Genomic DNA, 9486 nt, shown 5'->3' with positions numbered 1-9486 from the left:
GCGGGACTGAACAAACGTCTGAAGCAGTAAGTGAACCACTCACAGCCACACAGCTGCGCCCACCTGCTTCCTCAAAAAAAGGTAAAGGAAAGAAAACTGCTTGAACCATTAACATCAACTTCAATTTAAAATTTAAAGCTGTCCCTGTACGTCATACAGTCCTGACGCAACCTGTCTTTCTACGTCATACAGTCCTGACGCAACCTGTCTTTCCACGTCATACAGTCCTGATGCAACCTGTCTTTCCACGTCATACAGTCCTGACGCAACCTGTCTTTCTACGTCATACAGTCCTGATGCAACCTGTCTTTCCACGTCATACAGTCCTGAACACCAACCTGTCTTTCTACGTCATACAGTCCTGACGCAACCTGTCTTTCCACGTCATACAGTCCTGACGCAACCTGTCTTTCTACGTCATACAGTCCTGATGCAACCTGTCTTTCCACGTCATACAGTCCTGACACAACCTGTCTTTCTACGTCATACAGTCCTGACGCAACCTGTCTTTCCACGTCATACAGTCCTGACGCAACCTGTCTTTCCACGTCGTACAGTCCTGACGTAAGTTGTCCCTCCACGTCACAGTCCTGCCGTAAGTTGCGCCTGCATGTCATACAGTCCCTGCACGTCATACAGTCCTGCCGTAAGCTGTCTTTGCACTTCATACAGTCCCTGCACGTCATGCAGTCCTGCCGTAAGCTGTCCCTGCACGTCATACATTCCCTGCACGTCACACAGTCCTGCCGTAAGCTGTCTCCACGCGTCATACAGTCCCTGCACGTCATACAGTCCTGCCGTAAGCTGTCTCCACGCGTCATACAGTCCCTGCACGTCATACAGTCCTGCCCGTAAGTTGCGCCTGCATGTCATACAGTCCCTGCACGTCATACAGTCCTGCCGTAAGCTGTCTTTGCGCTTCATACAGTCCCTGCACGTCATGCAGTCCTGCCGTAAGCTGTCCCTGCACGTCATACAGTCCTGCCGTAAGCTGTCTTTGCGCTTCATACAGTCCCTGCACGTCATGCAGTCCTGCCGTAAGCTGGCCCTCGCCTGTTGTGTAAGAGGTCCCGCGCTCATTTCTGTCCGTTATCGCTCTTAGCCTGATAATCAGCCATGCGCGCGTGCCATCCTCGCAGACAATCGATGACGAAACAGTTGGTGGGGGAAGCTGTGCGCAAACGTACTCTAAGGGCGAGCGATCGACTGACGGCGGAAGGTGCGCGGTGTGCACGCCAGGCGCACCCGGAGGGCGGGAGGCAGGACTATCGAGTGATGGCACTGTACGGACATGCGGGAGCAAGGTAAGTTGACGCGCGCTGCCTCCTTATCATGCAATCGGTCTGCGACATTCCGACGTGGGCTCTGGACACAAGCACCTTAGCAGCCAACCGTCTCCTGCCGCTGATGTAATTGTTTTTGTCATTTGTATGGAGACACGTGTTTCCATGGTGACAAGACCCTCCATCAGTCTTGTACAAGTGTGTACAGTCTGTACTTAGCCCTGATGGTGACAACGGAAGGTAGACTGTGACGGTTTGTGGCAACAATGTCATCACCTGCGTTGAGAGGTCGATGCTGAAGTGGTCCCTCCTGTCGTCGCGTCATCAGCCATGCTGCGCGGTCCTGCTGTCGTCGTTGTCGCTACCTGTCTCCTGCTCCTTCTCTCCGTCTCTCCAGGTGAGTGGGACATCAACATTTTATTTTTCCTACTGGCTAATCTCTGGAGGGAGGGGAAAGACGCTGGGAGATGTATCCCAGAAGGACGAAGGAGGGCGTGTCCCTTTAGCAGATCAGCTTCACGTTTCCACAAACGTCCATCACTACGCTAGTACGTCAACCTCATTACGTCCTGAGGTAACGTCCTGAATCAGCCCTTGACCCCAGGGCATGCATATCCTTTACCCCGAGTGTTACTGGGGTTAAATGGGGTGTTATGTTAGCCGTAAAGTATTGTGCAAGAACACGTGCATAAATGTCTCCATTTCTCTTCTTTTTTTTCGTTCGTCCCATTTTCTTTTTTTAGCCCTTTACTCTTCCCTGTCTTTACCTCATTGTTCCTTTCTTTAATTATGCTGCTTTCGTCTTTTGTTTCCATGTAGTTGTTACGCTCAAAGAAGAATAGAATGTACATCTAATTAGAAGTGGTAAGGCCAGCTAGACACGGTCAGATGCGAACCAGGCCGCCCCGCGGTGGAGTTATGAAATCCTGGTAACGTACAAGACACAGGTGTCGCCATCTTGGCCTGAGTGCAACTCCATGGTGACAGTGAACACGTTCACATGACTGCCTCCTCAGTATCTTAATGAGAAGGTGGCTTCTCCCTTGTCCTCCCCTCCCCCCGGGTTGCTGCAGCAGCAGGTGCGCGTCACAAGCAGCTCGCCGCATGGACACTGCGCATCACGAGCGCCACCTGCCGCAAGAGTGATGGTTCTTTGACGTTGGGTGGGGAAAGGGGGAGATTGATGGGAGGGGTGTGTTAACAGGCAGTTCCTTTCTCAACTGACGATCGCAGAGATCAAATGTGAATTTATCGTTCTTGGTTATCGGCGTTAGTTTGTAATAACTTTCACTAACCGAACCTTTCTTCAGAGTAAACAACAATGTCAGACCCGGCTACAGGTAAACAAATACTGTCAACAGCAATTAATTTGTAAGACAATCATTTTGCGAACCAATTCTACATTAAATTAAAAGAAGTTATTAAGAGCAAAATGAATAAATTCAGTCACTCAGTATATATTCATCTATCAAATCAGAAATGATGAATGTCCTATCAAGAAGTCTGAAGTGAAATAATATTCGCCCATGTTCTGGAATAAACAACACTATGATGATTACTTTGATCCCGCCGCGCGAAAGAGCTCTTGCTGCTGACAAGGAGATAAAATAATTAATCCCTGCGTTGTTCCTTTGATTTTGCACTGATTGCCAATCTTGAGAAACGCACATTATGGAATGTAAATTTAAATTCACGTGACTAATAACGGTTTAAAAGATTAAAATTGTTGTTGACTGGAGCACGAGGAGATGCTGTGACCTCTTGTGACCCCAATGTTTACATCAGGTGCCTGCGACAACCTCACCTGCTACACCTGCTACACCGAGGATGAACAGGACGACTGCAATCGCAACGTCAGCAGGGTGGACACGATGACGTGCGACAAGGAGCGATACTGTTCTGTAAGTGTCACTGACGTCAGCGTGACGTGTGTGTACGTGGGTGTGACGTTTCTGTCCGCGTTTAGTCTGTGTGATAATTGTTATCTGTGATATCAGTGATGTAGGTGCGACAAATCTGTGACGTTTGTGTGTGACGTCTCTTATGCGTGACCTCTGTTGTTGGTGTCACTTCTGTGTGTGACGTCCACGCCCACGCCCACGCCCAAAGTGTTGCAGTCAAACCTTCCTGACCCTAGTCGCTTGGTGGTCCCAGACCTTCGTTCATCTCTGTTATCACTCTTGTTATCTATTATCTATATCAAGAATTACAATTTTTATATTTGCGGAGCTGGTCTGATTTCTGCCTTGTTATCGCCATGTGGGGTGGAGGCTGGAGTAGCAAGAAGGACGGGTGGTGGAGGTGGACCGAAGTCTTTGTCACGTGGTTCTCTAGCAGCAGTGTGGGAGGATGCCTGTGTAGCAGCCATCTTTATGTCCCCCTTGTCACGTGGTCCTCTAGCAGCAGTGTGGGAGGATGTCTGTGTAGCGGCCATCTGTATGTCCCTCTAGCCAGCTGTCTGTTGTCTCTGTCTCTGTTCATCATTGTCTCCCCGACTAACTCCCTCCCTCACTTCCTTCTCTCCAGAATGTGTTTCACCAAGTTCTCGATGGCTTCAGTGTCTTTGAAATATTGATGTTCTCAGGAAAAAGAACCTTTTCTGCATCTTTTCACTCATTCCTGTCACGTCACGAAACGGCAGCCAACAAAATTGAGTCCAATGCCACCGGGGATCGCTTTTTGCATTTTTAAATGACGGGAATTTTTCCAGTGACGTCCCCTGACATTTTGGGGCCAGAAGCACAAGTCGTTAGGTTAGTGTTGGTGTGGAGACCGAGGGCGCTAGAAAGAGATAGAAAGAGTGAAAGAAAATGGAAGAAACGATTGATAGAGGGAAAGAAAAAGAGAAGGGGACCAACAGTAATGAGTTCCGAGTCATACTGAAGCAACTACAGCAGGTTAGAAATAAAATACTGCGACCAACACTATGAAGGCTACCAGTTCCTAAATATTTCTCTACTGAAGGCAACACTTCTACAGCCACCATCTCTACTGACCCGCCATCAGGGTTGTCCTGATTCACAGTCGTGACATCATGTCCCACCAGACCTCTTCTCGTCGGCTTCTCACCCCAGGGGTCAGTGGCTTGTCATCAGCCTAGGTTGGTGACTTTCGACACTGACTATTATATATATTACCCTTGGTTTATTTAGTATCTCCTTAATATTTATTACGGAATTTGCTTATATGCTAGCTAGACTGCCTCTGACAGAGTGATCCTCAGACTATGATAACTAAATTCTCTAACAACAAACAAGCTAGCCGGTGACCGGTGAGTAAAATACTCATGCTTCAGTTTCATGACGAAGGCTGTACAGTGTACATGGTTATCTTGCTCATTTTTGTACTTCATTGTTAGATCCATGTGTTACTTTAGAGAACAAAATGTACATTCCCACACACCCCAACCCCCGCCCTCCATCTACATACCCAGTGGAAGGATCTGTAACACCGGAAACTAAAATGTATTTATGCATGCTGTGTTTTACTTATGCTTCAGTAATCTTAAAATACGAGACACCTCATTAGTCCCACTAAACTACACTAAAGTAGCATTGCACGAGGTATTAATGCTAAAGGCAGATGACTTTGTCCAGTGTACGAGGAGATGGAGTGATGCTGACGAGGTCTGTCAGGTACATCACGTGCTGTTTGCATTCAGGAAAGGTGAAGGAGAATCTAGTCTATGCTAACTGAACTAATGGCGTAGAGAGAAAAAGGTAGAAATATATGTATAACCGAGGACACTGCAGATGCTGAACATCGGTGAACACCTGTACAGCAGATCCGTTAGACCATGTGGTGACCTGCAGGTGGGACACAGAAGTCCCCGACTGTTAGGAAAGGGGCAAAGTGACCTCGCCTGTAGAGTCAAGCACACCTGTAGGAAGAAGGAAGACACTGAGACAAGCTGCCAGCATCCTTCATGCAAGCTTGGCCTAAATACATTGACATTGTCATCGCCATCTGTCATCGTGGAGACGCCGATGACCACTCGGGAGGAACAGGACTTCGGCTACCTGTGAGTGGAAAGAACTGGAAGAGGCTGCTCATTCTCAGAAGAAAAGTACTCATCTGAGTTTTCACTCGTACTCAACGTACGGGACTGAGGAGAAATCCGACTCATGAGTCGCGGTATTCGTTCGGTGACTGAGTGGCTTTGTTCACCTCAGCTCAGTGGTGCTCACTGCTCATCTCATGAGTGCTACGGTGACAGTGCAGACAAGTGAGCAATCAACAAGAAAACACGAAATATTCTTGACTCGGAGGGCGGGATAAGGGCAGGTGGGTGGTGGGAGCAACTTCACATCGCCTGGGGCGAGTTTGCTGGCGGACCCACAGGACCGGGGCGAGTCGGCGCTGACCGCCGGCAAATGAGTGAAGCAAGTGTGCCACCCTGTGTTATTCTAATATTTCTTGTCCTCGATTCACATGTCGTGTAAAGGAAACAGTGTGTCATCGTCATTGTCTTTGTCATTGTGTCGGTATTTGTTTTTAACGGTGATTATTGTCACTCGTTCCTTCATGTCTGTGTTAATAATGTGTGTGTGACTAGAATTATGCAGGAAACGTCCACCCACCCAGTTCCCGGGGGACAGCCTCGCGTTCCGAGAAAAGGAAGGTTGTGATCTTCATAAACGACACACCAACAGGGCGCACACATTTCTCTCTGGTCCACACAAACATTTCCACATCAACATTCATTGCTCATTCACTAGTCCGCCATATTCTCTCACCATGACATCACTAGTAGACAGAGCTAAACCATTCGTCCATTGCCCACTACACAGTTTGCCTAACGGATTGTCTTCTATCCTTCATCTGTGATGGAGCAACCACACACACCATGTCTAAATCTTAGTCGCTTTCAGCTCCCACATCATGGAAACAACAACCAATGAGGCGTAAACATAATAAAATTAATGTAACTGTATGCGACAGGGTGAGCTACAGTATACTACCAACATGTTTAGTGCAAACAATCACACACTCTATGTGTATTTAGGAATGTTTGTGACATTTTGTACTTGAACTCTTATGCGAATTTGTATGTAGTATGTATGCGGATGTGTTTCAGTGTACGCGCTCGCGTTTGTGTGTGTGTGAAAGAAAACTGACAGAGAGACAAACAGACAAGAACGAAATGAAGAAATATCAAAAAGACAAAGGCAAAGTGAAATAGCAAAATTTCTGGTCACAGCTGTAAACAAATCGTTTACTTGGTAACTTTCTAGCGGACAACGAAGTCATCATGTTTGTTGCTAAGTGACGCCGTTGAGCCACCCGGCAAGCCACCCGACTGGAGGTTAGGTGAGGTCATCATGGACCTGGGACAGTACGGGAGAATTTCAAATTGAAGTACAGGGTGCCGCAAGGAATATCTGAATGGAGGGGAGAAGATTGATGCGAAAGAGAATAAATTTCTCGACAAATGGCGCCCACCTACATCACGAATTAGAGTTGTTTGTGAAACATGGCGACTTGCAACATCCGCACGTGTTTTAGACACGACTGTAAATAAATAATGAAACGAGTCAGTCCGTTAGTATTTACCAGTTAGTCCATATCGGCCATTTCACTTGCCTTTAATTAACCTTTAAGACCAGACTAATGAGCTGCCTGTGATTTTACCCCAACAGGTGTACCGCATGGACACCAACGGCGTCTTCACGTTCATCGCACGTGGCTGCAACGTGACGTGCCAGACGCAGTGCAGCACGTGGGGGGACGAGGATTACGAGGACTACTGCACATCCTGCTGTCAGACTAGTTTGTGCAACGTGGACAGCGCCGCCAGCCACCACTTCACCACGTGGACGTTGTCACTGCTGGTGGTGGTGACGTCATGGCTGACGCTCGGCACGGCGACAGGGGGAGACAACCGGGAGGCGGGGCGGGGCTAACTAGGGTCTCGTGGGTTTTTGTGGTGATTTCAGGAAACGCCAGGGATGTGTCTTGTATTACAATCCTCTCCCCTTGACGGAGGGAGAGAGGGTCAAAGGAAAATGGGGATAGAGGAGAGAGAGTTGGGAGGGGGAGAGGAAGAGAGGACTTAATAGCAAGTACGATAACACACAAATCCTAAAATAACAACAATGGAGGGCAGACAACGCAAGTTTACATTTATCACTCAAAAAATCCGCAACAAAGAAAGTGTTAAAACTGGAGTCAGCTTTCTTTGTAAAACTCACCTGACATTCGTATGTACTTCAAACATCTGTAAGAGAAAGCAAAACTGTGAAGGACAGAGCTTGGCAGATAAAGATGGAGACGAAAGTTCGAGGTCTATGATTTAACTAAAACTGCCAAGAAATTCACTTTGAAGAGGTTTGCCTCCCTTGCGTTTACATGGCGCTGTCAGTACACTCAGTACAGTCTGTACACACAGTACCAACAGTCGAGACAACATCCTTTTTTTCAGACCTCTGTCTTTGTATTTCCACCATCTCCGAGTTAATTTTATTTAAAGTTTGCTTATAAAATATTATAACATCTAATTGAAGCTATTTTTTGTTACCTTTTAATGTATTTTTAAAGCACTTTAAAGTCTTGCCATCCACCCCTTGAAGGCTTGAGACAGTGTCCACGCTGTTTGTCTGATTGTCTCTGGCAAGATAATCTATTGTGATGTTTGTTGTCTCAATGCATCATCATACATTCACTTCCTGGAGTTGGATTATTGCATGTCTTCACTATTAGAGGAAAGCCTCCTGTCCTTTCTTGTTATCGCTGGTGTCTACTGAGTTATTAGATTGTCTGCCTGCTAGAACTGCTGTCAAATATTTTATTCCACTCACTAATTCAGTTTTGTATTTTTGTTTTGTCTGCCTGTAGACGTTGGTGCTCAATCTGTAATTCAGTTTTGTGCTGTCTGATGCATTTGTTGATTTATTATCCCTGCACCCGTCAAGAAACCTGATTTACAGCCCACTGCACACATTACTCTACCTCCTTTCTCCAAAGTCAGATGAAAGAAGGAGAAAGAAGGATTTAAATATTTGTGGCGGTAACAGAACATTTCATGTCTTGTGTCACACCGGAAGTTGATGACATGTGATGTCAGATGGCGACACAGGACCTATGAGGTCACAGTGGAGGCACAAGACAGGACCAGGAAGTCACAAATGTGGAGGTTGCGCCTAAAGTTCAAACAAAACTGTTTATAGGACAAGAACGTACAAAGTGGTTCAACAGAACAAATGTACAGGCAAGGGAAGCCTCCTCTGTTAAACTCTTTCTTGTACTAGGAACCATAGTGTTGTACAATGTCTACTGTTCACAGATTCGTTTCCATTGCTTTTTTTTTTCTTTTTCTTCATGTAAATATTTTACAGATGAACTGAACATTACCGGTAATACATGTGATGTCTTGTCAGTTGGGCAAAGATGGCTCCGTCTGTGTTCGTATCTTGTCTTGTCTGGAGGGAGTCGCCCCACACATAGAAGAAAAGACAAATCAGGGATGGACTGATGGAAGAAGTGGAGGCGACAGTGAAGTGTGTAGAATGTGATAGTAAGTCTTGGTTATTGTTTACCGAAGTATACCAATTAAAATATTAATGAACACAACTTTGTTCTGGTCTGTTCCGCCTTTGAAATTAATTAATTACAGATGGAGCAGATGGTTTTGTGTAAAATGTTCATCCTTACAGCCTTTGTTCTACTTGGTTGTCAGCACACGTGACTTGACAAACACGTGACTCTGGCATGAGTAGGATGTCACAACACTCTGAGTATGTGATAAGACTCAACATCTGTAAGTTGTTCTTGTTCTTGTTCTTGGTTTTCTTCTTATTGATGATTGCATGACATTCGTGTTATCATTGTTTTTTGTAAGCAACTGCTAAAACGAGATTTGACCTTCTTGAATTTTAAATTTTCTTTCGCTCGATTTTTTTATTTCCTTGAAGTTTTGCTCTCAATTCTCTCCTCTCTGTTTCTTTAACATATTTAAATATTCATGCACACTTGCCATCACCCTAACAAACGTTAGACTGTTCTTGGGTTCCATAATTTAACACTTGTGAGTATCAAAGCACTTTTGAAGGAAAAGCTGTTAGTGTGAAGTTCTCTCGCACCTGTGACTATCAAACGTGCTCTGGCTTGTCCACCCAACAAACAAATATTCGAGTTCTCAGGGCAGGTATGGTTGTTTGTCGCACCCTGTAACACCGAGCCTGTGAGACCCTTTTTACATTTTATA

At 46.0% G+C, this 9486-nt stretch overlaps 1 protein-coding gene across 1 annotated transcript; it reads left to right on the top strand.

The window, feature by feature from the left end:
• Positions 1–1069: 1069 nt before the first annotated feature.
• On the top strand, positions 1070–8852 carry LOC112577127. The gene is made up of 3 exons (XM_025260100.1): positions 1070–1680; positions 3069–3184; positions 6923–8852. The coding sequence occupies exons 1-3, from the start codon at positions 1614–1616 to the stop codon at positions 7184–7186; spliced, it is 447 nt and encodes a 148-aa protein (XP_025115885.1). The 5' UTR covers positions 1070–1613; the 3' UTR covers positions 7187–8852.
• Positions 8853–9486: the final 634 nt, after the last annotated feature.

The sequence above is a fragment of the Pomacea canaliculata genome, linkage group LG1 (genome assembly GCF_003073045.1).
Source record: "Pomacea canaliculata isolate SZHN2017 linkage group LG1, ASM307304v1, whole genome shotgun sequence".
NCBI lineage: Eukaryota > Metazoa > Mollusca > Gastropoda > Architaenioglossa > Ampullariidae > Pomacea > Pomacea canaliculata.
Note: the sequence above shows the minus strand (reverse complement) of the source record. Positions and strands in the feature narration are given on the sequence as shown.

Excerpts from the sequence above, each read along its gene's own strand:
- LOC112577127 (XM_025260100.1), top strand. The coding sequence starts at position 1,614 with ATGCTGCGCGGTCCTGCTGTCGTCGTTGTCGCTACCTGTCTCCTGCTC. Across the intron at positions 1,681-3,068 it reads CCTTCTCTCCGTCTCTCCAG|GTGCCTGCGACAACCTCACC; the intron begins GTGAGTGGGACA and ends TGTTTACATCAG. Across the intron at positions 3,185-6,922 it reads ACAAGGAGCGATACTGTTCT|GTGTACCGCATGGACACCAA; the intron begins GTAAGTGTCACT and ends TTACCCCAACAG.